Source organism: Micromesistius poutassou (assembly GCF_964030765.1).
Source record: "Micromesistius poutassou genome assembly, chromosome: 9".
Classification (NCBI taxonomy): Eukaryota; Metazoa; Chordata; class Actinopteri; order Gadiformes; family Gadidae; genus Micromesistius; species Micromesistius poutassou.
In genome coordinates, this window is record NC_140279.1 from 18,332,759 (window position 1) to 18,358,756 (window position 25,998).

The 25,998-nt window shown below is 48.0% G+C and overlaps 3 protein-coding genes across 4 annotated transcripts in view; 1 reads left to right on the plus strand and 2 right to left on the minus strand.

Annotated features, from left to right (window-relative positions):
• Window positions 1-797: 797 nt before the first annotated feature.
• Window positions 798-4,872, minus strand: LOC311353138 (AN1-type zinc finger protein 5; the record flags this gene model as incomplete). The annotated part of the gene is made up of 5 exons (XM_084472961.1): window positions 4,754-4,872; window positions 3,423-3,628; window positions 2,441-2,552; window positions 1,284-1,417; window positions 798-928 (listed from the first exon to the last, which is right to left on the minus strand). Exons 2-5 carry the CDS (start codon window positions 3,580-3,582, stop codon window positions 798-800), a joined length of 537 nt encoding a protein of 178 aa, XP_084329087.1. The 5' UTR covers window positions 3,583-3,628; window positions 4,754-4,872.
• A 459-nt stretch (window positions 4,873-5,331) lies between these two features.
• Window positions 5,332-16,531, minus strand: plin3 (perilipin 3). 2 transcript variants are annotated; one of them, XM_084473276.1, is made up of 8 exons: window positions 16,401-16,531; window positions 13,888-13,997; window positions 12,879-13,074; window positions 12,029-12,111; window positions 9,792-10,056; window positions 8,224-8,609; window positions 7,124-7,339; window positions 5,332-5,779 (listed from the first exon to the last, which is right to left on the minus strand). In XM_084473276.1, exons 2-8 carry the CDS (start codon window positions 13,951-13,953, stop codon window positions 5,624-5,626), a joined length of 1,368 nt encoding a protein of 455 aa, XP_084329402.1. In that variant the 5' UTR covers window positions 13,954-13,997; window positions 16,401-16,531; the 3' UTR covers window positions 5,332-5,623. The 2 variants fall into 2 exon arrangements, with proteins under 2 accessions (XP_084329402.1, XP_084329401.1); XM_084473275.1 differs by having other exon boundaries at window positions 7,124-7,342.
• LOC311353139 (semaphorin-6B-like) overlaps window positions 14,392-25,998 on the plus strand; it is a gene marked incomplete at its 5' end in the record, with an annotated part of 14,488 nt that continues 2,881 nt past the window's right edge. The window contains one exon of the mRNA XM_084472962.1: window positions 14,392-14,410. Within this exon, the coding sequence (XP_084329088.1) occupies window positions 14,392-14,410 (19 nt within the window). The remainder of the gene's footprint in view (window positions 14,411-25,998) is intronic.

Below are 25,998 nucleotides of genomic sequence, written 5' to 3' on the forward strand. Positions count from 1 at the left end.
ACCGGGGGGGGGGGGGGGGGAAGAGAGAGAGAGAGAGAGAGAGAGAGAGAGAGAGAGAGAGAGAGAGAGAGAGAGAGAGAGAGAGAGAGAGAGAGAGAGAGAGAGAGAGAGAGAGAGAGAGAGAGAGAGACCCCCGGCGGTACACTGTGAAATGCGCCACAGGACTGCAGTATGTTGCCCTCTGGTCCGAAGTCCGTCTATTCAGAAGCGCAATCACTGCACTCAATGTGGAACTGGTGATTTTCAACGTTACCGGTGACAGGAGTGCATTTATAAAATCGCACTTTTCTGAACTGTGGCCACCGCTACAATTAGTGTCATACAGAGTGAGGTTGCCATGGGTGCATTCGACAAATTTATACTTTTAAAAATACACATCAACGAGTTTCTGTTACAGAGCCGTCTCGGCCATACGGAGTAAGAGTAAAGGTTATTTCGTTTCCATCAACCTCCTTATATACACACATCAAATCAAAATCAACCAAAAAAAAATCATAGCCTTTAAATGTCATTTGTCAAAACACAGATCAGTACAGTAACGTGGTGCACTGATTGTGGAATTATGACCAACAATGAGGAAATGCTGCAGTAATCCTCAGCATTACAAAGAGATAAGGGCTTTAACAGTGTGGGTGTGTGTGTGTGGGGGGGGGGGGGGTTGGGGAAGCAGAACCTCATTAGGCAGCTTTGGAGACCCATAAACCTTTGGACCCCGTCAGAGCCCACTGCTGTGTGTGTGTGTGTGTGTGTGTGTGTGTGTGTGTGTGTGTGTGTGCGTATGTGCGCGCTGCATTCCTTTAAAGGCCTTTTCCTTCCTCACCGGTGAGGCCCACTTTCTTCCGGCAGGAGAAGCAGCGGTTCTTTTTCTTGTTTTTATCGGGGGTCTGGTCACCGTCAGAAGACGTCTGTGCAGCTTCCCCCGCTGGCTCTGGGACAAATAAAACACACACACACACACACACACAGGCATATTGACCCGAGGGACGTGCGCAGAAACGTGGCAAATCATGGCGACAGTAGCTCAGGGAGGTGGAGCTGGTGGTTGAGCTGGTAACCGGTAAAGAAAGGTTGCTGGATCGATCCCCCGGCTCCTCCTTGCTTGAGTGCGGAGGTGTCCCTGAGCAAGACGCCCTCACCCCCCCCTGACCGCTCCTGACCAGCTGGCTGTCGCCCTGCGTGGTTGGAGAAGGTCCAGAGCGAGGTCCCCGGACCGCCGGACTGTACTGCGGTGTTGTTCTGTGTCTAGGTTCCCACGCAGCCGGGGGGGGGGGGGGGGGACTCACCTGTTGTGTTTTTGGATGTTCCCTCCTCTTCGTCTTCGTCAGCCTCTGCCCGGTCTGAGTCGACGGCGGCTGCTGTATCTTGGGAGATGCTCATGGCTGTCATCTGCTGGGTCACAGGGCTGGGCGAACTGGGACTGAAGGAAAAAAAGGTCAAGACATCGAGTGAAACAAGTTGGAGACAGAAGGCACCACTATGTCGTGCCCTTCTGACAATTAGCTACTACCCCGACCCCCGGCCAATTTTATTTTCAACTCCACGATTGGAAATTTGATCTGATGTTGACTGCGGGTGGGAGCGGTTAGTCCGGTTCAGGGTTGTTCCACACACACACACACCACCATGCGTGACAGAGCGCCTCACACTGTAACTACATTATGACGCATCGCAGGGACGTCCTCCAAAAGACCCTCCGATGCTCAGAGAGCCCCCCCCCCCCCCCCCCGGGTGAATTAAATAAAGGCTTCAACCTTAAGTATAGACGAGGGGGAATTAACAGAAGGGGATGAGTCGTGGTGTGGTTGACGGAAGGCCCAGGTGTGGTTCATTTGAGAATAGGATGTACCCGGTTAAATCAGTCACTGTGATAACGTCGACCTCAGAGTTCATCGTCGTGATAATGAACTGCACTGGTATGGTTATGCTGCCCATATGTGGCAAGTTCTTAAAACAAACCATCTTCCTATGCAGTGTCTGTCTGTGTGTCTGTACGTGTATCTCTGTCTGTGTGTATACGTGCGTGTGTCTCTGTCTGTGTGTGTACGTGTGTCTCTGTATGTGTGTTTATGTGTGTCTCTGTATGTGTGTTTATGTGTGTCTCTGTATGTGTGTGTGTGTGTGTGTGTGTGTGTGTGTGTGTGTGTGTGTGTGTGTGTGTGTGTGTGTGTGTGTGTGTGTGTGTGTGTCTCTGTCTGTGTGTGTACGTGTGTCTCTGTCTGTGTGTGTACGTGTGTCTGTCTGTGTGTGTACGTGTGTCTATGTGTGTGTTTATGTGTGTCTCTGTATATGTGTGTGTGTGTGTGTGTGTGTGTGTGCGCATGTGCGTGTGTCTCTGTGTGTCTGTGTGTGTGTGTGTGTGTGTGTGTGTGTGTGTGTGTGTGTGTGTGTGTGTGTGTGTGTGTGTGTGTGTGTGTGTGTGTGTGTGTGTGTGTGTACGTACCTGGGCGTTCTCTCCTCCGGCGGGGTTCCCACCTCCTGTTCGCAGAGTTCCGAGGCGCCGATCTCCACAGACACACCAGCTGCTCCCGGGGAGCCCAGAGGTGAGCCGGCGGCTGCGAGGAGGATCAGATGGAACCGGTCTCAGTACTGACACCCTGCGCCGCTCAGACAACCAGCCCGCAGCTCACGCTATACCGTGACCTGTATTGAATTATGTCGCACGCACGCCGACCGTGGCCTATATTCTTTCTGCCACAAACATATCAGATATCTTTGTTGTTCTTTGTGCCTGCATGGAGGTCAATGACGCCCACCCGCTGCACCCCTGACCATCCCTGGAAGGAGGGATGCCCCACTCTGCGTTCCTTCTCAAGATTTATTCCTAGCTGATTAAGGGAGTGTTTTCTTGCCCGTGTGGGGGGGGGGGGGGGGGGGGGGGGGTTGTCGTAAATGTTTGGCCTGTTAAGCCCTCTGAGCCTGTGAAGGTGATTAAGGGGCGATACAAATAAAATTGGCTGTGGAGGTGGACTGCCCCGTTCAGTGGTTTCACCCTCCTGCCAATCCTTTGACAATACGAGGGAAACAGCCACTTCAGCCCTACAAAGGTTACCCCCACAGCCCATATCTGCCCCCCCATCCCATATCTGCCTCCCACATCCCATATCTACCCCCCCATCCCATATCTACCCCCCACAGCCCATATCTGCCTCCCACATCCCATATCTGCCTCCCACATCCCATATCTGCCCCCCACATCCCATATCTGCCTCCCACATCCCATATCTGCCTCCCACATCACATATCTGCCCCCCACATCCCATATCTGCCTCCCACATAACATATCTGCCCCCCTCCCCCTCTCCTATATCTGCCCCCCACATCACATATCTGCCCCCCTCCCCCTCTCCTATATCTGCCCCCCACATCACATATCTGCCCCCCCCCCCCTCTCCTCCTGGGTTACCCCTCCGTCACCCTCGTACCTTTTTCTCCTGGGGGGCTGGAGCGCCCCCCTCCCTGTTGCCTCTGCAGGTGTTCCTTGTAGCAGACAGAGCACATGCCGTTGGTGCGGGGGTTACCGTAGAAACCACATCCCATCGTGCAAAGCATTGGCACTTGCGTTTGATTGGTCTCCTGTGCCATACTCTCTGGAGGGAAAGGGGTGAGGGGAACGGGAGAGGAGCTCTTCCTGAAAACAAAAAACAGAAAAGTTAGTGGACGTAGTTCGGAGACTGGCACTACAGCATGGGGGTACGCTTGGGAAATATAATGTAGAGGTATGGGAAAGGACAAGGTTTTAAATTGGAAGATAAATCCAAATTCAGCTATTTGGATCGGATAAACAAAAAAAAAATATCATCATTTGAATAAACCCTTAGTGTCAACAAACTTCAAATCGAAAAAGATAAATCGTAAACAACATTTCACAGAGAACATACTGTGACTGTGCTGTGTGCCCTGGGGAACTTTTATACAGGTCGTCATTCGACTGTCATCACGCCAACAAGGCAGAAACTCTACAGGGGAGAGTGAACAACAGGGGGTCTGTGACAATACAGCGCGATCCTATAGCAGCGGTGACCCCCGGGCACTCTGGACAGCGGGGGGTGTTCTGGTCGGATCAGAATATGACGTGGGATCAGTGGTGCTCGGATCAGGATAAGCAACATTCATTGAGGGAAAAGGTTGACTGTCTTGTCTACCAGGGCCCACGGACCCGCGTACACAACACCCATCAAACCATCCCACATTGGGATGATTTGATGTCGGGTGTTGCGTGTACGCGAGTCCGTGGGACACAAACCCCGGAGCTTGGCGTTTGTTTCGGGGGCAGACAGGAGCACAACAATAGGACCGAGTGGGCCGAGTGGGAACACTTTTTAGTGTTCAGTCAGCGGCCGACACTCACACACAACCATGGCGTGTGTTGTGCTGGTGTCGCTCAAAGCCCGACGCTGTGTCGACATTAGCCCGACAGGCTAGTCCGACCGATGTGTTGTACATGGCATTTAAACCCCCCTCCCAACACAACAATCACACACACACACACCGCAACTACCCGGATCCCCATTGTATCGCAAAGAAAAAGTCGAATAAAGCCGTCCTCCGCTGAAAACGGCAGCCAGCGCTTTGGATCATTTGGATAACCAAACTGGATCATTGTGTTGGGATAGCCGACAGCTAGCAGGCTAGCATTAGAAGCTAGCCGAGGAAAAAAAAAAACAGTGCGCATCTCCCCCCGCGGTTGTCCCCGGACCCCGGTGCCCTTCCGCCCCGACGGATTCGCCACACGTCGCCGGCATTAAAGACGTACCTGTTATCGACCGAGCCGAGCGGTGCGGCGGACGACCTGAGTCTGCGAGTGTGCCCGGTCCCCTCCGGTGCGCGCGGCCTCCCCAGCGCAGCCTCCCGACATCAGACAGCCGCGACCATGACGTCACCCGCAGCAACAATTAATCACCTCTTCGGGAAGAGGGCCTGCTGGGTGGAAGGGTTTACCATCATCACAACATGCATATGTATGTATGTATGTATGTATGTGTGTCAGTGAACGCACAGTGTTAGACCGACCCCCATAGGGGACTTTAACCCAACAACATGTACAAATTAGGATGATTTGGTCCTTATTGCAACGTGGTGTGCCACATGGGAATGTTCATCACAAACATAACTAAATTAGTGATTAGGAACATGCACTTTAAATGTCAAGCCTGACAATGGTTCGTTGGTATGATGTGCAGTGCGAATACAGTACGAGTCCCTTCCCCGTCTCCCTCATCGAGGTCCTTCTGGAGACATGAACTGAGGTATCGAAGGATGAAAGCTGGCCTGCGTGCGTGCTCACAAGGCGATGCGTGGTCGTCATTTCACAAAAGAAGGAACGCATACAAATACATTGAGGATGTTTATTTGGCAGTATGCGTATCAAAGGGCACACAATTTCACTCATACTTTTATATTCTTTTAAGAGAATTGTAGTGTATACAAGCATGTAGCGTTATTGGTGCTTATATCATACAATGTTTTCTATTGTAAATGAAATGTTCTTAAAAACCGACCGGAGACCATAATTAGAAACAAAAAGTAAAAGTATTTTTTTCTATCAAATGACAGTAAAGCAGTGCAGTAATTCCCCACCCCCCCCCCATCATGCCTCTAGCCTCCTCCGGCTCCACCAGCCAGGTCACTGCTGGGCGCTGGTCTTCTGATTGGCCGCCGTCGCCGCCCCCCCCTCGTCTCCCGCCCTCTCGGTGATCTGCGGGGCGAACGGCCCCACCAGCCAATTGAGTGGCGTGTTGTGGACCAGGTAGTCCATGACTCCGTCCACAGACTGCTGCACCTGAGAGAAAAAAAAAAACAGATTTTGACCACCCTCATTATCGTCATCATCATCGTCGTCGTCGTCATTATCGTCATCGTGGTCACCACGGGCCTCTAAGTATTTGATAACAAGGAGACGGAATCGGTAGGCATCGATTGACACACTTTATCAGATTACCGTTATGGAGAAATGCCAAGGGCATCCTTGCCAGTGAACCGAAGCCACCACCTCCTGCGTGACTCCACGGTGGGAGTCACGCTCACGAGAGCTTTGTGTACAACGCCCGACTGCTCACGGACACCGTGACTCAAATACGTATTCAGGAGAAGTCCTTTAGGACAGACGGATCACTGGTAAATAGTAATAAGAGCACTATGTGTGTTATGTACGTCTAATAGGTTGTTGTGTTGTTGCGGGGGGGGGGGGGGTAGTTCTGTGTTTTGAAGAGACACTTGTACACTTACGTTTTGTTTATTGCACTGTTCTGCACTATTGTTGCTGCCGACTCGCTGTGGATGTGCACAACAGATTCCCCCTTGGGGGCTGTGGAAGCTCTATTCTACCCTACAAGCTTAATATATCAGCCCAGCGGGTGATCCATCTTATGACTTCCAAGACCCACACTGTGCTGCGGTTCCCGCCTCCCTGAGAAGCTGGCATTTATTCCGACTCCCCGCTCTCACCACAGGCCCGCCTGATTGCACTGCACACATCTGACAACAGAGTTTGTGATTTCTTCTTCTTAACGTTTCACATTTGTTATTTTTATGCGTTTTTTATGATAAGAGTGAGATAGACAGGAAGGTGTTCTCTGTTAGCGCCTAGCGGTCTGTTAGCCCCTAGCGGTCTGTTAGCACCTAGCGTCTGTTAGCATCTAGCAGTCTGTTATTCCCTAGCGGTCTGTCAGCGCCTCACGGCGTGTGTTAGCGCCTAGCGGTGTGTTAGCACCTCGCGGTGTTTTAGCCCCTAGCGGTCTGTTAGCACCTAGCGGTGTGTTAGCACCTAGCAGTCTGTTAGCACCTAGCGGTGTGTTAGCACCTAGCAGTCTGTTAGCACCTAGCGTCTGTTAGCATCTAGCGGTCTGTTATTCCCTAGCGGTGTGTTAGCGCCTCGCGGTGTGTTAGCCCCTAGCGGTCTGTTAGCGCCTAGCGGTGTGTTAGCGCCTCGCGGTGTGTTAGCACCTAGCGGCCTGTTAGCACCTAGCAGTCTGTTAGCCTCTAGCGGTCTGTTAGCACCTAGTGGTCTGTTAGCACCTAGCGGTGTGTTAGCCCCTCGCGGTTTGTTAGCACCTAGCGGAGTGTTAGCACCTCGCGGCGTGTCTGCGCCTTGCGGCGTGTCAGCGCCTCGCGGCCGCCGCCATACCTTGGTCAGGTTGCCGCGGCACTGCTCCAGCAGGAGGGGCGTCAGCGTGCTGCTGCTGCCCAGCGAGGAGCGCAGGTCCCCGGCCGACTGGCGCGCGCTGTCCAGCTGGGCCTGGACGGCGGCGGGGAGGCCCTGGGCGCTGGACACCACCCCGGAGCACGCCGCCGACAGCTGGTCGGTGAGGCCGCGCACCATGGCCAGAGCCCGGCCCTCCAGCTGCTGGGGGACGGACACAGTGAGGGGGTGTGTGTGTGTGTGTGTGTGTGTGTGTGTGTGTGTGTGTGTGTGTGTGTTTAGTTTTCTGTGTGTTTGTGTGTGTGTGTGTGTGTTGTTTTCTGTGTGTGTGTGTGTGTGTGTGTGTGTGTGTTGTGTTTTCTGTGTATGTGTGTGTGTTTAGTTTTCTGTGTGTTTGTGTTGAGTGTGTGTACGTGTGTGTCTGTGTGTGTTTAGTGTTGTGATTTCTGTGTGTGTGTGTGTTTAGTGTTGTGTTTTGTGTGTGTGTGTGTGTGTGTGTGTGCCCTTGAGAGTGTGTTTGTGTTTAGTGTGTGTGTGTGTTGTGTTTTCTGTGTATGTGTGTGTGTGTTTAGTTTTCTGTGTGTTTGTGTTGAGTGTGTGTGTGTGTGTGTGTCTGTGTGTGTTTAGTGTTATGTTGTGTGTGTGTGTGTGTGTGTGTGTGCCCTTGAGAGTGTGTTTGTGTTTTGTGTGTGTGTGTGTGTGTTGAGTGTGTGTGTATGTGTGTGTCTGTGTGTGTTTAGTGTTGTGATTTCTGTGTTGTGTGCGTTTAGTGTTGTGTTTTGTGTGTGTGTGTGTGTGTGTGTGTGTGTGTGCCCTTGAGAGTATGTGTGTGTGTTCTGTGTGTGTGCGTGTGTGCGTCATCCCAATACATTTGTCGGAAATTTCCCTATTTTTTCTCCCCTGCCCTAGAGCAACAAATGCTCAGATCAGGAACGAGAAGCGCTGCTAAAAAAAACCACCCCTTTCCGTCCGTCACGTTGACATTCTCCCGGCTGCTTATCGCAACGGTACGCATCACGTCTTAACATTTAGATACAGCGTACGCATGCTCTCGCCTGGTAAGGGACTGAAACTAGGACGCCAACCTCTGTGCTGTCTCCGTCAGCCTCCACCTCCTCCACCTCCTCCGCCGCCGCCGCCGCCGCCGCCGCCGGCCGCCCGTCCTTCCACTCCTTCAGCCGCTGCAGCAGCTGCTCGGGGGCCCCGGCGAGGCCCTGGAGGCCGGCGGTCCCCAGGGTGCTGCGGGCGCTCTCCAGCAGGTCCAGGGTGCTGGTGATCTGCGTGGCGGTGGCGTAGGTGGCGTCGCGCGCCCGGCGCGCCCGGCCGAGGGAGTGCTCCATGGCCCTCTCGCGCACCGCCGCCGAGAGGGCGCCCAGACGCACGAAGTAGCTGGCGCCGCCGCCGGTGGTGGGCGGAGCCGAGATGAGGCCGGAGGTGACGGCGCCGCCGGGGGCCGGCTCGGACAGGGCGGCTGGTGTGGTGGTGGGGGGGGGGGAGACGGGGTACACACAGTGGGGGGGTACACACAGACACAGACACAGTCACACACAGACACACACATAGACATAGACACAGACGCAGTCACACACACACAGACATAGACACAGACACAGAGACAGACACAGACACAGACACACAGACACAGACACAGACATAGACATAGACACAGACACAGACACAGACACACACACACACACACACACACACACACACACACACACACACACACACACACTTCAATTACATTGATCCACTGCATGTTTTACTGCCATCCCCAACCGGGAGGATTATGGGAATGGAATTTCAGTTTGTTTTTGTTTTATAGAAGTCACCAGTCGTCCAACACTAGTGAACTATAATATATTTTCCCCCCCAACAACGTTTTGCATTTTCCGGTCCCTTAACAGTAAGAAAAGTAAGCACACAATACTTCTGATGACCACTCACTACATTAACTGTGTTTCTGCTACTTGACGTCTAACCACAGCGTTATTATGAATATTCACACACCGTCTGTTTGATGAGCATAAAGAACAGACAGTGGGTCAAAGCGACGGCGTGACTGGAACAGGTGTCCGAGCTGCTGGCGCTGGACGCCGGAGAGCGCTCACGGGCCAAAGGAACAGCACGGCTGTTTACTATGAGCTCCTGCACTCAGCGGCTATGAATAGCCTTCACCGCTCACTTGTTCATCAATGTCATGGGCTCCACACAACACAAGAGACCACACAGTGTGAGGCTGAGGGGGAATAACACTTGTTTTTTGAAAAAGATTCAGAATTAAAAAGTATAAATTATCTTTTTCGTTCATATTTAAGTTGATCTCCTGCAATTAAATGTGGTGTTTTCTTCTTAGGTGGCAAGTAAATACTTAAAATATTTTGAATGAGAAGTTGAAAAAACAAACTTCCTTTCATGAGAGGGGTGAGGGGGGTGAGGGTGAGGGGGGAGGAGGGGGTGAGAGGGTGAGCTTCTACTGACCCAGCTCTCTCTCTGTCGCTGAGGGGTGAGGGGGTGAGGGGGTGAGGAGGGGGAGGGGGGTGAGAGGGTGAGACACTTCTACTGACCCAGCTCCCTCTCATTGAGGGGTGAGGGTGAGGGTGAGGGGGTGAGGAGGAGGAGGGGGGTGAGAGGGTGAGACGCTTCTACTGACCCAGCTCCCTCTCGCTGAGCGGTAGGTTGTGCTCCACCCAGGTCTCCGAGCGGCTGAGGGCCAGGTCCACCCCGCTGCTGGCCATCTGGCCCAGGCGGCTGGCCATGACGCTGCTCAGCCCCCCGCTGACGGCCGCCCTGGTGAGCTCCACGCCGCCCATCACCGCGCCCATCACGGCCCCCGTCACCGCCTCCCGGGCCCCCGTCACCGCCTCACGGGCCCCCGACACGGACTGGTACACCCGGCCCACCGTGTCCGACACCAGCTACGGCAACGCACAACACACGACACACGACACACAACACACAACACACAACACACAACACACAACAAGGCGTGGTGGTGTTAGAGAGTGCGCTGTAACGGGTTGGTTTAGTGGTGATTAGGGATGTGAATAACTGTAACATTTTTCATGGTCGAATAATCAGTGGGTGGTACGAACGAATGACCGATTATTCGATGTGTGCCGACATTCACAAAGGCAGAAATCACTTAATATCTTAAACGCAAAAAAAATAAAACTTGATAGGGTTAACAGTGATCAGTGTTTGTGTTGTATGCATATATATTAATATTTATGCTTGTGTATTGTGTATATTGTTATTCTGTACATGATTAATAATAATAAAAAACGTTAACGGTCCAAATGTTAAAAATCGGCTTTGACCCTCTGGAACGAATAATCGAATAATCGAATAATCTGACCCATCCCTAGTGGTGTTGTATGTTTTTTTTTGGTAAATGATTGATCAATGGTTTGGGGTTAATGGTCGGTGTGTGTTGTGGGTTTTGGTTTATTTGCGTTCTGATCTCAGAAGGGGTCGGAACCATGAATACGAGACGCGTTAGAAATCATGACGTGTTCACACACTATAGGACCGACCAGGCTTCCAAACGGTGTACAACGGACTACAGGGATATTGAAGAAATCACTCTGATTATAATCACATCAAATATGAGATAGATAGATAGATAGATAGATAGATAGATAGATAGATAGATAGATAGATAGATAGATAGATAGATAGATAGATAGATAGATAGAGTTATAGATAGATAGATAGATAGATAGATAGATAGATAGATAGATAGATAGATAGATAGAGTGATAGATAGAGAGATAGAGTGATAGATAGAGAGATAGAGTGATAGATAGAGTGATAGAGTGATAGATAGAGAGATAGAGTGATAGATAGAGTGATAGAGTGATAGATAGATAGATAGATAGATAGAGAGATAGATAGAGATAGAGTGATAGATAGAGAGATAGAGTGATAGATAGATAGATAGATAGAGAGATAGATAGAGATAGAGTGATAGATAGAGAGATAGAGTGATAGATAGAGAGATAGAGTGATAGATAGAGTGATAGATAGATAGATAGATAGATAGATAGATAGATAGATAGAGTGATAGATAGATAGATAGATAGATAGATAGAGTGATAGATAGATAGAGTGATAGATAGAGAGATAGAGTGATAGATAGAGAGATAGATAGAGATAGAGTGATAGATAGAGAGATAGAGTGATAGAGATAGAGTGATAGATAGAGTGATAGATAGATAGATAGATAGATAGATAGATAGATAGAGTGATAGATAGATAGATAGATAGATAGATAGATAGATAGATAGATAGATAGATAGATAGAGTGATAGATAGATAGATAGATAGATAGATAGATAGATAGATAGATAGAGAGATAGATAGAGAGATAGAGTGATAGAGATAGAGTGATAGATAGAGTGATAGATAGATAGATAGATAGATAGATAGATAGATAGATAGATAGATAGATAGATAGATAGATAGATAGAGTGATAGATAGATAGATAGATAGAGAGATAGATAGATAGATAGATAGATAGATAGATAGATAGATAGATAGATAGATAGATAGATAGATAGATAGATAGATAAGACTTTATTGTCTGTTACCCGAGAGTTACAGAAATTTTTCTTCATAGGAATTTTATTTAAAATAAAAAATAAAAAATGCACGTAAATGCAAAGGATGATTTTACGGTCAACTGATCCAATCCAATCTGTTCAAATCCTAGAAATGGATGTAACCACAGCAATAAACAAAAAAAAACAGAATTGTAGTGTAGTCGCCCGACCTGCCGCCTGCCTCTCGACACGTTTTCTTTAAATGAAGAGGTTGAGAAACGACGGCCGCTTGACGTCTTTATGTGCGTCTTTATGAGGAACCGTAAATCGGAGCAGGGGGCTGACCTTGTCCGCCGGCTGCTGGAGGATGGGCAGCGTCGCCTCCATCTTATCCAGACCCAGCAGGGCGTAGTCACTCACCGCCGAGACTGGAGGACACACACACGTATGCAACACACACACACACACACACACACGTTAAGAGGTTCAACTGGAGAACACACGCGTATGCAACACACACACACACGTTAAGAGGTTCGACTGGAGAACACACACGCGTATACAACACACACACACACGTTAAGAGGTTCGACTGGAGAACACACGCGTATGCAGCACACACACACACACACGTAAGATGGTTGATTATCATTGGATTTGAGGAAATACTAAAGTTGTCCATTTCTTTATGGCTAGAACAAATAGAAAAAAAGTAGAATTGTGTCCTTATTTTTTAGCCTTTATTTTAAACCCCTTATGCATTGTTATTAACATAATCCTCCTCCAAGGATCAATAAGATAGAAACTCATTGTTAAATAAGCTTCATAACATTGTTGGCATTACTACCCCAGAACTGCCCCCAAACCAGCACAATAAACAGCTTATTTAAATACAGATTTCTGTCATTTACACAGCATTTTTGCAATAGAATCAACCACGGCTGGTACCACTACCACTTCTGCTACTTATTTTTCTTTTACACATTTCCCTTTTTCGCCATCTTATTCACTTATCTCGTCTTGTTGCTGCTATGTTGAGGTGTATGGCTGTTGACGAAAACCAAGCCCAAGAAATGCACTCTTGTGTGCTTACGATAAGATAATAATAAAAGTCACTCTGATTCTGATCACTACACTGACGATGTGTAATCTTTTCATTGGTTCGTTCATTGTGGCGGACGCGTGGAAGACGTACTCTGCGGCTCCAGCATATCCAGCAGCGGCTTAGAGCCCGTGGAGGCGGCCGCTCCGAGGGTCCGCACGCCTGTCTCCGCCACGTCCATCACCCCCTTCAGCAGGGGCACGCTGTCCTTGGTGGAGGCGTAGGCGCTGGACACGGCCCCGCAAGCCGAGCTGACCAGCGGCAGGCTGGTCACCCTGGACACCAGGCCCTACGGACGGACACAGGAGCAGTGTTGGGAATGTTGCTTTAAAAAAAAAAAAGTAATGAGTTATAGTTACTCACTGATTGTTCCAAAAAGTAACTGAGTTAGTAACTGCTAATTACTTTATAATAAAAGTAACTTGTTAGCAGGGAAAGTAACTATTTGCGTTACTGTAAAAAAAAAAAAAGTTGCTGTACGTCAATGAATTTGAAGTAGCGCTTATATCTCCACCTTGAAAATGCCAACTTTTCATCGCGTTGCTCCGAACTCGCCGTCACATACACAAACTCTTGCATAGATACAGATACGCGTCCAGATACGCATTACCGCCGCTACTGAAAAAATAATGCGCCGTTCTTTTAAACAGCGTTATTCCAAACACTGCACAGGAGCCACCGTCACTGCTATGGAACCCACCCCATACCAAGTCCTCTACCGCCCTCGGCGTGTTCAAGTCTAATTTAAAAACCTACCTTTTCTCTCTTTGCTTTTAACAACCCTCGACACCCACCTCCGCTCCCCGTTGCTGCGACTTCTACCTCTGTTTGAATTCTCACTACTTTAATTTTGTCTGCTGCACTCTACTTGCTCTGCTCTATTCTGCCATGCGAAGAAGCGCTTTGGGTCGACTCCTGTTGTGTTTAAACGTGCCATATAAACAAAAGTGACTTGACTTGACTGTGACACGGTGAGTCTGCTTGTGTACAGGTATACGGGGCTTAACAGTGTGGGGATGTGAAACAAGAAGCCCAGAACGCGGTACAGCAGGTGCTGTTGAGATGAAACGTGTCGAGGGCACCAGTGCTGCCAGCCGTATACCTGCTCTCCGTTGGCTGGCTGTGCAGCTTCAGTTCCGACTTCATTAGTCTTTGCGCTGTCTGCCATCGTGGCCGCTGTGCTGGCTTTCAATCACTAAGAGAAGAAGAAAACTATAGGCACGCAAGCACACACACACACACACACACACACACACACACACACAGACAGACACACACACACACACACACACACACACACACACACACACACAGACACATACACACACACACACACACACACCCACACACAGTTTAATACTTTTATTTGGAGCGTAACAAGTGGGGAGGTACAAATGATCCAAACATTAATGGAAGCATTGCAGGACTAAGCAGGCTTGACCAAACAGAGAATGCCTTATGCCTCACACACACACACACACACACACACACACACACACACACACACACACACACACACACACATTTTGCATGTCTATTAAGATCCAGGAAAAAGCAATGCCCTACTGCATCACTCCATGTAGTGTTTGGTTGAGTTCGGATTTGAATGACGTACTGCGGCTCAGGTACGTTACATCTCTAACATCTACTTTGCACACCTTAATATAGAATGTATCTCAAAAGGAAAGTTTGTGAAATACATCAATGGTATCAGTGGTCAGTGGTCATTTTTGACGAGTGTCCGATAGAAATGAAATGCTGTTTCTGATATTCTTGCCAATGGGGGGGGGGGGGGGGGGGGAGGTGCTTTCACACGTCGTCAGTTAAATACAGTAATATAGTACATTTAGTTAGCAATTAATTATCCCATTCATCTTCCCACGCTATATATTCTATGCATCATGATAAGGTGTGTGTGAGGTGTGGGAGTTGGGAGCAGCAGCACAGATGGTGGCTGAGCTGCAGTCTGACTTTGTCTTCTGAAGCCTGGCACACAGCTAAAAGCCACCAGACACCACACTAGAGATAGAGACAGCCCAAACTGCCAAATAATCCCCAGAGTCAAAGTGGGCAGACTAACTATTAATAATCCAGATGTCCGTCGCAAAAGATGAACGAAGACATCAGCTCATCTGGGTTAACTGCCTCTCACAGCGCCGCCTGTTGACCGTTGTCGGTAGCACGGCAAGCCCAGGTAAAACAATCACGCCAAAGCTGATTCACTTCCACTGACGCCTCGTACCCACTGTACACGTCCGTCGACGGATCTCATTGACTTTACATGAGACGCTCCCGAAATGCATTGTGGGTCCGTCCGTCAAATCGGCTCCGTCTCTTGCGTCCAAAAGTTGAGAAAAGTTTAACTTTTCAGGCAGCGACGGATCCGTTGGCCAATCAGATCGCGTTATACGCACGTTATACGCAGATCGTGTTTTACCCCATGCGTCGGACACGCCCACTCTCTTCCGTCGACGGACGTGTACAGTGGGTATGAATTAGTATGATGAATTATGAATTAATTAGTCTTTTCACGAACGGGGACTTTGTTGGGAAAGCACATTCACATGCCCCTGTGTCATCATTGTCCATTGCTTCATTTCAACTGACCTACGGCACACATGACTTATAAACCGTGACACTACAGACTTTTGGTATTGAAGTTCAAATCTAGTTGTAATCATACTTTCTTTTTTTTGGTTAGGCCTAATTTATTTAGGATTTACACGTCCTAATAGATAACGGAGCTTAGAATATAAATACGTGTTTTGATCAATAGCCCATAGGCTGTTTTGGCAGACCTAAAAGTTAAGCTGATTAATTGATAAGAGAATTGTAAGCAACACAAATATTATATTTCACTTGGGTTTTTTACAGCTCAGGAACAAAGTCTAAGAGGATGTTAAGGGAGATAGCGATAACAGAGATAACATTACATTTATGATTAATCAAATTACAGATAGTAGTCACAGAATCACATGGATAACCTCACCATTAAGGGATTTTGTACTTTCAATCATCAAAACATGCGAGGTGGATTTAGATCTACGAAGGAAAGTGTCAAACGTAGCATCATCCAGCTGTTATATTTCCAAGGTGCATGACCCCATTGGGACACATACGGCCGAATGTCATCAGCTGAGGCAATATTATACTATTATATATATATATTATTATTATTATTATAGTCACGCCAGGAAAGAAATAACAAGTAGCCTATAAGAGAGAGCGAAAGAAAGAACACAATAAATAAATGTATATAAGCTATATTGAAACAGAACCGTGGTCCAACGGGTTAATAGTGTTTTAAGTTATTGTAGCTCTAAAGTGGGCCGCATTCCAAACATTCTACAAATCCAAAGCACACTGGTCCGATTAGTGAACTTTACCCCAGATACAAAACTCACTCGCTAAGTTTAAAAAAAACGATTCAACTTCATAACTATATCACCTTATTGTCACCAGCCCGTCAATGCACGTCGTCGCTTAAGACATTACATAAAGCTACTGTTCACACAATATATGGCGTTTGAAGCACATGGACTGTATCAACCTACGTGTGTCTGGTGAATCAAAATCACAGAAACGTAAGATCAGGTGTAAAAACTTTTCCCAGACCTGTTGGAACAACTTCTGGGACACTTCGGCTGCTCGATGTCCTCTCCTGACCTGCGTCCGATGCCACAGAGAGTTCAGTCTCCAGTAGGGCGACTATCAAAGTCAAAATTGTGCAACATTACACCGGAAAGGCGGAATAGGACTTGTGAAATAACCAATCATGACACAGAAGACAGAAACGAAACTGATTGTAGTAGCAGCTATTACTAGAACTCTGCTTATGAAACATCGGGACTTGCAGAAGGGATCATTCAGTGGAAACGAGACGTGGGCCTTTGTGTCGAAACGGCACTGGAACCAAACGACATCCCGAACCACCGTGAACAACATCTGTAACACACTGGAGAACTGTGTGTAGAAACGAGCAGGAAGACATTTGACTGCAATTGATGAATCGTACCTTGAGGGGGCAGTCGTTCTCCATAGTCATTATTTCTGCTGTCTCGTCCATGCAGTGTTGCTAAGGTGACGTTCACAAAGCCCATATTATAGGCTACATATAGAAAATATACTCAGAGCGTATTGACTTGAGCCTGAACAAAAAAAAAACTATTTCTAGGTCAAGATACAACTCACCAGATACAAGCTTCGTACAGATCTTTGTAAGACTGAGCTGACCTTAGAGTGTGGCCTATATCATATTCCCATCTCCGACCTTAAGATACTATTTACAGTAGAGTTTTAGAGTCGAAGGAGGCTATTTCCCACAACTCCTTCACTTCATCAGTAAGATATTTTCATTATAGAAACCATCTCAGTTTCATTATGTGCCTCTTTGTTTTTAGCCACTAGGCGCCAGTGAACATGAAGCAATCATTTCTTATTTCAGCATTTGAATTATAAAGTACATCACTGTGGATTCTGCCTTTTGATATAGTTTGAAAGGAGAGCTGCACCGTCACACTCTGTTTATCAGCATCAAACAAGAACCATGAAAGATCTCCTCGTACAGGGACACAGGAGTGTACTGCTGTGACTCACGCACACACACGCACACACACACACACGCACACGCACGCTCGCACGCACGCACACGCATGCTCGCACACACGCTCGCACGCACGCACGCTCGCACGCACACACACACACACACACACACACACTGCTATTTCCAGCCTCGAAGATAGAGAGGGTCATCCCATCACACACAAACACACAGACACACAAACACGCGCACACACACACACACACACACACAGACACTGCTATTACCAGCCTCGAAGATAGAGAGGGTCATCCCATCACACACAAACACACAGACACACACACACACACACACCCACACACCCACACACACCCACAAGCTCTTCATTTCACAAATGAAGAGGTAAATGTCCCCTCAAGGCCGTCGTCTGTTGCTGTTTAACTCCACTGTGCTCCACTAGATCAACTGATTGGAGCCAAAGAGTTCTGGATTTTGAGTAATTGAAGATCAGCAGACAACAGGAAAATACTGAAGAAATCTGTAATTTTAATTCTCTCCTCCTCTCTCTCTCTTTCTCTCTCCCTCATATCTACGAAGGACTGAATGTAAACAATATGGAATAAATCAGTACTTTAATTCTCTCCTCCGCTTCTCTCTCTCTCTCTCTCTCTCTCTCTCTCGCTCCCTCTCTCCATTCCTTCCTTGCCTAAGGAAACTCCATTAAGGGCAGGCCCACTTAATTGCCATGTTAGTCAGCCTTTCCGGGCATTCGATTTTCAGTGTTTAAATAGGAATACCTCTTCTAAGGTACAATAAAGTCCACACATGTGCGCAGAACTTTGCAAATCAGATTTCAGATCAGACCGTTTTGGGCCATGTATAGATGAAAAGTGAAAGACCATAAACACGTGTGCAACCCGGTGCATGTTAGACTAACATAGAACGGAACTAAACACCCCGAAAGACCCTGGATCTATCCCACGTTATTATCTTACATTGTAGGTATACTTGAAACATGGCACCAAACGGAAAGGCAGCCATGAATCTTCATCAAAGGGCTTGGGAGGGACCCAGCTGCAGCCTACTGTAAGTTCTTCTGTGTGGAAGATTAATCACTTCTACGAGATCCATCATCATCATCATCATCATCATCAAAGCCAGTGGTTAACAGGAAGTGGTCTCCGTCAACAGAAGAAAGAAACACAGCGCTACCATTACGTCCCTAATGAAAGCCATTCGCTGCGGTTCACGAGTGCATTCGGAGCAGATGCCTCAGGTGGCGGGGGCGGCGGTGCGGTCAGATCCCCCACTCTCTCCTTCCTCTTCTTCTTCTTCTTCTTCTTCTTCTTCTTCTTCTGTTTTCCAAAGTATATCTGGGGGTCAGGCCCCTAAATCTGCAAAAGACTCCTCATCCCCTCCCCTCCCCCCCCCCCAGGTGATCCATCACCACCACGCGACACCGTGGACGTTGGGAATCTAATTCCCGACGTCCTTTGACGAGTTTCCAGGGGGGCTGGTAACATGATGAGGTATCGGTAACATGCAACACGGCTACACATCATTCCAAGGCTGCAACTGGATACAGAGCTTTGTCCTCGTGATATATCGCTCAATGGCATATTAATAAAGCGTAACCTTGGCTCAGTCGATACGTAAGAGTCGTGGGCGGACCCCGAACACATGGAAGGGATACCTGTGTATGGGAAGGGGGTTGACCACCAACACCCGTGTATATATATATATATATACTCCCGATACGTCTGATGAGAGTGTTGTGAAGGATGGCACACTTATTTATATGGAGCTTCTCCTTACATTTCATTGAATAAATATGTATGTGTTATCCTCATTCCGACATCGTGAAGCACGACTTTCTGTCTCCCCTTTGCTCCGGCCTTTACTCTTTCACAGCCTTTTAGTTCTTTTCGTTCATATTTAAAAGCGATATCGTGGAGAAACTGTAATTATATGCACCAAAGGGCAGAAGAATTGAACAGCGCCGGCCAGCGCGGGCCCACCGCTGTCCCGTCATGAAGCAAAACGCTCCAAATGAACGCTCATAAAATTCATTCACTTTATGCCTTCAGCCCATGTGAGGCACTGCCCTAAATCTTTAGGGTAAGATTACCCAGCAAGGAAATTAACTACAGGCCTTTTTTTTCAATCTCCCTGCCCTCAAGCTAGAAACATATTGGGTAAATTACTTGTTAGTGGCCCTTCTGCAGGAACCAGGAATGAGTTTTAAGTATCCCTTCGCTCCAATCGTTGGCGTGGTAAAAATGGAGGTGGAGCAACAAACTGAGAAGGAAAATATCAAGGCTGTTTTCTGTACTAGCAGTATATAACAGGCAGCCTAGATGTCCACAAAAACAAAAGCCCATTTCCAGTGTTTGTGTTATTTCCGGTGACATTAGAACTAGGAGTCCTGGTTGGCTGCTTCCGTGTGTGAAGGTGTGTGTGTGTGTGTGTGTGTGTGTGTGTGTGTGTGTGTGTGTGAGGGTGCGCTCTCTCGCCGTTCCTCAATCCGGCGGTCTCGTCATCCCTGGACGCTCCCCGCTGATTGGTTGCACGACTGAAGTGCAGAGACGACATTCTGGAGACGGCTGACCCTGCAATATTCATGCTGCTGCCGCCTGTCCCACGACCAGGACAGTGACGCCTCACTATGGTGACCTCTCCCCCCCCCTCCCGCAACAAAGGACTTGACAGCTCGCTTTCTGTCACTACCGGGAAGGGTGAGGCAAAGTTCCCTGCCCCTTTCCCACGTCGTCATGTCACCGCTGTACTGATGCTCTGCCATGTTCCCTCCTCATCTGCTTCTGAGACGCCGTGACGGTGTTATTGGCGGTGAGGATCAGCTCCTCCGAGCCTGGGCGTTTGCCTTCATCTATTCCCGTTCTCTTCGACTCTCTCTCCCTGAGATATTCTGGATTCTAACAAGAAGGGAGTTCTGTTCGCCTTCCTGTCGGTGCGTCTCGCTGCCTTGCATCACGTTCACTTGTGAGTGGCTCAGTGCCCGTCGCTCACAATGAAAGGAGAGCCTGTGTCTGTTTAATGCGACATTATTTCAGACATAATTCCGTATTCATTTTTAACTTATTCAGTAACGCACTTTAATGACATTGCCAAATGCAGAACGATGTTTTTTGATGCATTGCTTCAGAAGAAACCCCACCGCTTTGATGAAGCAGATGAACATACATATAACAACATGTACAGAGATGAGTTATAGTTTCATAGTTTCATAGTTTCAAAGTCGACTTACATGGCATGCAAATTTTTACGAAAGTTTCTCATGTCTCTGAAACTTACAGAGTAACCCCCTATTACTATAAAATACATCTTCTCTTATTGGGTATTACAAATAACAGAGATTTTCTTGACATGACAAACAAACTTGACCCATCAGTTCACACACGGTTTCTTCTGATGAACCAACTCAATGAATCCATGATGAGTTGGAATGAAAAGGTTGATGTTATGGTCCCAACCACACGGCGGGTTGAGTTGAGTTTGCAGGAATAGCGTCCTATCTCTGGTCTCCTAGTCTCCTTCATAGCGTCCTATCTCTGGTCTCCTAGTCTCCTTCATAGCGTCCTATCTCTGGTCTCCTAGTCTCCTTCATAGCGTCCTACCTCTGGCCCCCTAGTCTCCTTCATAGCATCCTATCTCTGGTCTCCTTCATAGCGTCCTATCTCTGGCCTCCTTCATAGCGTCCTATCCCTGGCCTCCTTCATAGCATCCTATCCCTGGTCTCCTTCATAGCGTCCTATCTCTGGTCTCCTAGTGTTCTTTGTTGCGTCCTATCTCTGGTCTCCTAGTCTCCTTCATTGTGTCCTATATTTGGTCATCTTCATAGTGTTCTATCTCTGACCCCTCGTCTCCTTCATAGTGTCCTATCCCTCGTCTCCTTCATAGCATCCTATGTCTGGTCTCCTTGGCTGGTTTGCTCCAATGTTGTCAACGAGTTTCTGTTGTAATTCTTATTTCACCCTTATTTACGAATGCATGCACAAAACACACACACACACACACACACACACACACACACACACACACACACACACACACACACACACACACACACACACACACACACACACACATTTATTCTTCCTTTGCTTTTTCAGAGCGGCTGAAATGTCCTTCCTCCTCCCGCCATGTTGATAAAAGATTCAATATGCGCCATCAAAGGTCGCCGGTTCTTTGCTAAACTTTCCTGCACAGCTCGTCTCCGTCTTATCTTCGTTCAGGTGCGCTGCCTGCCTGCTCAGAGACTCTGTGTGGGATGAAAGAAATGGAAGAACAAAAAAACACTTTCCGTTTGTTTATTTATTTACTGTCAGCATATCCTTTTCTCTGAAAAACTTTGACAAGGCATGAAAGGGGCAGAGTTTTAAGCAAATGAATTTGCCTCCGAGTTCATTCCCATTACTTATGTATTTTATTTATTTGTATAATTATCATACATTTATTTCAACCTCTCGATAAAATGAAAACGTTGACAGTATCCCCAGCAGTAACGGCGGTCCTGTGATAACGAGTCCCACCCACTTAAACGTCAGCCCTGCCTGCTTAAAGGCTCTGCCTGTAACAGCTCATCCGGGGCGTGGGACGACAGTGTGCAGTGTGGGGAGGGAAAGGGGAGAGTGAAGTATCTGGTTAAAGGAACTGATGTCACCCACAGATGTGAGTGGCACGCTGGAACGCCTTCAGGTGCTGCGGGGGTCTGAGTGCAGAGCTGTGGCGAGGCTTTGAGCTGGTTGCCAGGCACTGCCGGTGACAGTGGGGCTGCAGGCCTGTAGTCCTACTACAGTCCTAGTAGGACTATTATAGCACTTCTACTATAGCAGGAGTGCTATAGTACAACTATAGTCCTACTATAGTAGGACTATTATAGTACTACTACTGTACATTTACATTTACATTTAGGGCATTTAGCAGACGCTTTTATCCAAAGCGAGTACATTTGTCATAAGAAGTGAAACAATATATCGCTGTCGGTGCAGTAAAGATGTTCATAGAACCAAGTGCAAGTACTAACAATCGATACTATAATCCTACTATAGTACTACTACTATACTATAGTAGGACTATAGTAGTACTATAGTACTACATCCACTTGTGAAATGTACTGTTTATTATTATCTAGAGTAAATACACAAAGGTTATTCAAAACAACATTTAACCATTTAACCATGGCCAAGAAAATAATGTATTATATTTTATAAATACATGATTTTTGATCATGATGATTTGAACCCATTTTGCATGAATGAGCAATAACACCATTGCCTGCCGGTGTTTTATATTGACTATGCTATAACAACGGTGCACAGTATTATAATGGTATAGTTGTCTCATATAGCCAAGAGCCTATATTAAAAGACATTTGATATGCATTATGCACGGTCTGTTTCAGAAAATGATTTTTGAGCCAGATCGCTTATTGATCCAGACTCCAAATAAACAGGAGAATGTGCAATTAACTTACTACGTCATATAGTAATGTATGTACCATCTGTGATGAGACAAACGAGAGCAACGCAAAGCTGAAACCAATTTCGATTTATAAAGAATCCTGTACGTCCATTCGGAAAAGGCAGTGTATCAAAGACCAGGCTCCCAAATACAGTCGGTTTCAGATATATTGGAATAATAGACTCGGCTAATTATTATAGCCGACGTGTTCATGGAAACGTGAAACTAAAATAGAACAGATGAATAGAACGTAATGAGGCTCGAGTATACGAGGTTTGGGTAGAAGATAGGCTACCTCCTATAGGGTAAGGCGGGCAACTTTATATTATTAATTAAAATCAAAGCCAAAACCTGTTCAGAAAATAAACTTATACATATTCTTATAATGCCCATTGTAGTGTAAAATATGTATTTGGTTGCTTTTACGCTTTCCCGAGCCTTTTAATTAGGCCTACACATCATTACCGTTATGAAAAGGGGAAATTAGAGCATTCCATAGCTTCAGGGCCTATATTTATTTAAAATCACATAATACAATTCAGCCGGCTTCAATCTGCAACAATGAGGTACATCTTTTCAATCTGAGTCGTTCCATGTCGCTAATCACTCCTTGCTGTTAAACTTGGCCAAATTATTCAAATCTTAACCGTGAATAGGCGCGTGTGGCTCTAATTGGACACGTGACGACCACGTGAAGAAGACAGACCAGCCTTTTCTGTGTCATTCAAACATTCAAACGCTCCCCCTTTTTTTCTCTCAAACGAGCGATCGTTTTCCAAAGGGAAGTCTAATTAGTCATTAATTATTCCCATTCCGGTTCCAGCAGAGCTCTGGTCCAGGGTTTGGATCGGCGGGCTGCTGGTTGGACTCTATAGATGTCCAGAGGGGAGCAGAGAGGAGACGCCTGTCTCTCGCTTGTCAGGAGAAGCGCGGTCGTATACTTGTCCTCCTCCCACCGACCGCTGGACAACCACGGAATACAAACCGTTTTCCATAAACCGATGAATGGGAATTACTTTGTTCCAAACGCCGCGGCTTGGAAGTGGGGCGCATATAGCAGCCGGAGGAATAGCCCTTTCTCTCAGCCGTGACAGCCGAGTGGAAAAAGACGCAGCAGTGCCATCCTATACCGGGGAGCAGCCGTCGATCGTGCTCACACAGACCCGCCGCTCCGCCGGAGAGACCAACTACTGACGGAGGATTGTTCTTCACACAACTGGCAAATCTGGGCGAAGAGCGGCAGATGTCGTTTCCAAACGGTGCAGCTGGTTCGACGCCCGTGCCTTGCTGAAGGGGTTTGCCTATTTGCAATCAGCCTTTTTTTTTTTTTTTTTTTTGCTTTTTGCTTTTCATCCCACACTGAATCCGCGGCTTCCAACGAATCCGAATTACTTGGGGATCCCGGACGGCGGCTGTCTGGAGAGAGAGAGAGAGGGAGAGTAGCTATTGCTTGCTGCAGAGTCTGACGCGGATGCCATGTGTCGTGGTGCGACATAGACGCTCTTTGTGGGGGTGTTTCTGCACGGGAGGGGTGCGTGTGTGTGTGTGTGTGGTGTGTGTGGGGGGGGGGGCAGGGGGGGACAGGGGGGGGGGGGGGACAGGTGCCGCTGTGTTCCATGCGTGTTGAGAGCAGCGGGTGGCATGGACACACACACACCGCCCTGAGGAGCGAGAGACAGTTGCCCTGAGGGATGTCAGCAGGCCGGCGTGCGGGAGCAGTTCTGTCCGGGGACAGGTGCGCCGGGGCGGAGTAGCGTACTAGTTCAGTGAGTGAGGCTCCCTCCAGAGGACACCTCGGAGCGGAGAGAGAGCGGCGACGGGTCTCTCCTCTCCTCCGACACCTCTCGGATTCCTGACCCAGGGAGGAGGGAGGGGGAGACAAGAAGACACACGGAGTGGAAACAACGTTTAGTCGGTCACGTCACACGGCCGCTGTCCCCGGTTTGACGAGCAGAGCCAAAGGTAAGAGCCGTGAGGCTGTTCAGCCCGGGGTCCGTGGTGGTGGTGGTGGTGGTGGGTGGGGGTCTGGTGGGTGGGTGGGTGGGGGGGGGGGGGGTCTGGTGGGAGGGGAGGTTGGGGTTCGGGGTTGTACCCCCAAAACGCGTCTCAATCGCGGACGCTGTGCTGTGCCAGAATTGTGAGAAAAAAAAATCTCTGAATGCACCTATAATTTCCATCAACACAAACTGTGTGTAATAGCGATGTGCAGACCGCGGATAACGTATGTTCTTTGTCTCCGCCGAGGGGGTTTATTTCTTACTCAGATTTGGCCTCTAAACGCATCTTTTGTTTATCCCTCATTTCATACTGCGTAGCTCGCAGCGGACTGGCTTCGGCTTCGGCGTCTCGGCAGGCAGGAGTAATCACTTCGCGTTGGCTGGGTAGAAGTCTACCATGTGCATTGCCCGGTACCACCATGTATTCACTGGAGGCTGCTTAAATCAATCGAATCACGGGAGTCTGAATCGATACGGGATCTGACCACCTCATTAGGATGTTATTTTATTATTTTTTAAAAATGTTTTTGTGATATTTCTTCTTATCGATTTATTATAAATTCTCCCCCCCCCCCAACCCCACATTTTCTGAAGGACAAATTGATTGGCTAACGCTGTTTATTGTGTGTGTGTGTGTGTGTGTGTGTGTGTGTGTGTGTGTGTGTGTGTGTGTGTGTGTGCGTGTGCGCGTGTGCGTGTGTGTGTGAGCTAGCTGTGTTGGTGCTTTGTGGCTCCCACTGAAGCCTCATCAGCCATACTCCTTTTATAACTCCTTATTTATAACCGACTACACCCAAGTACCCCTGGTGGTGTCCCCAATCAATCTCTCTCTCTCTCTCTCTCTCTCTCTCTCTCTCTCTCTCCTCTCTCTCTCTCTCTCTCTCTCTCTCTCTCGCTCTCGGTTCTCTGCGGCAGCGCTCTGGTGTGTTTTGCGGCGCAGTGAGTTAGACGTTCGGCAGTGTCGAAATCACATTTGTGTCTTCATGTGCAAAAGGTCGTTTTGCACCGAAGCCTCTCCGGGTCCTCCTGAAGTTTCTCCGTTTGGGAGCCCCGTGTTTTTGTTGTGCTGCCTGCTTCAGATTCAAATTGCCTTTCAGCCGCCTATTGTGAGGCCGAGGTTTGTGGACTGGAAACGGAGAGGGAACTAAGTGAAGTCCCCAAGGGTCAGAGCTTTCTTATAATGAGAGACCAGACC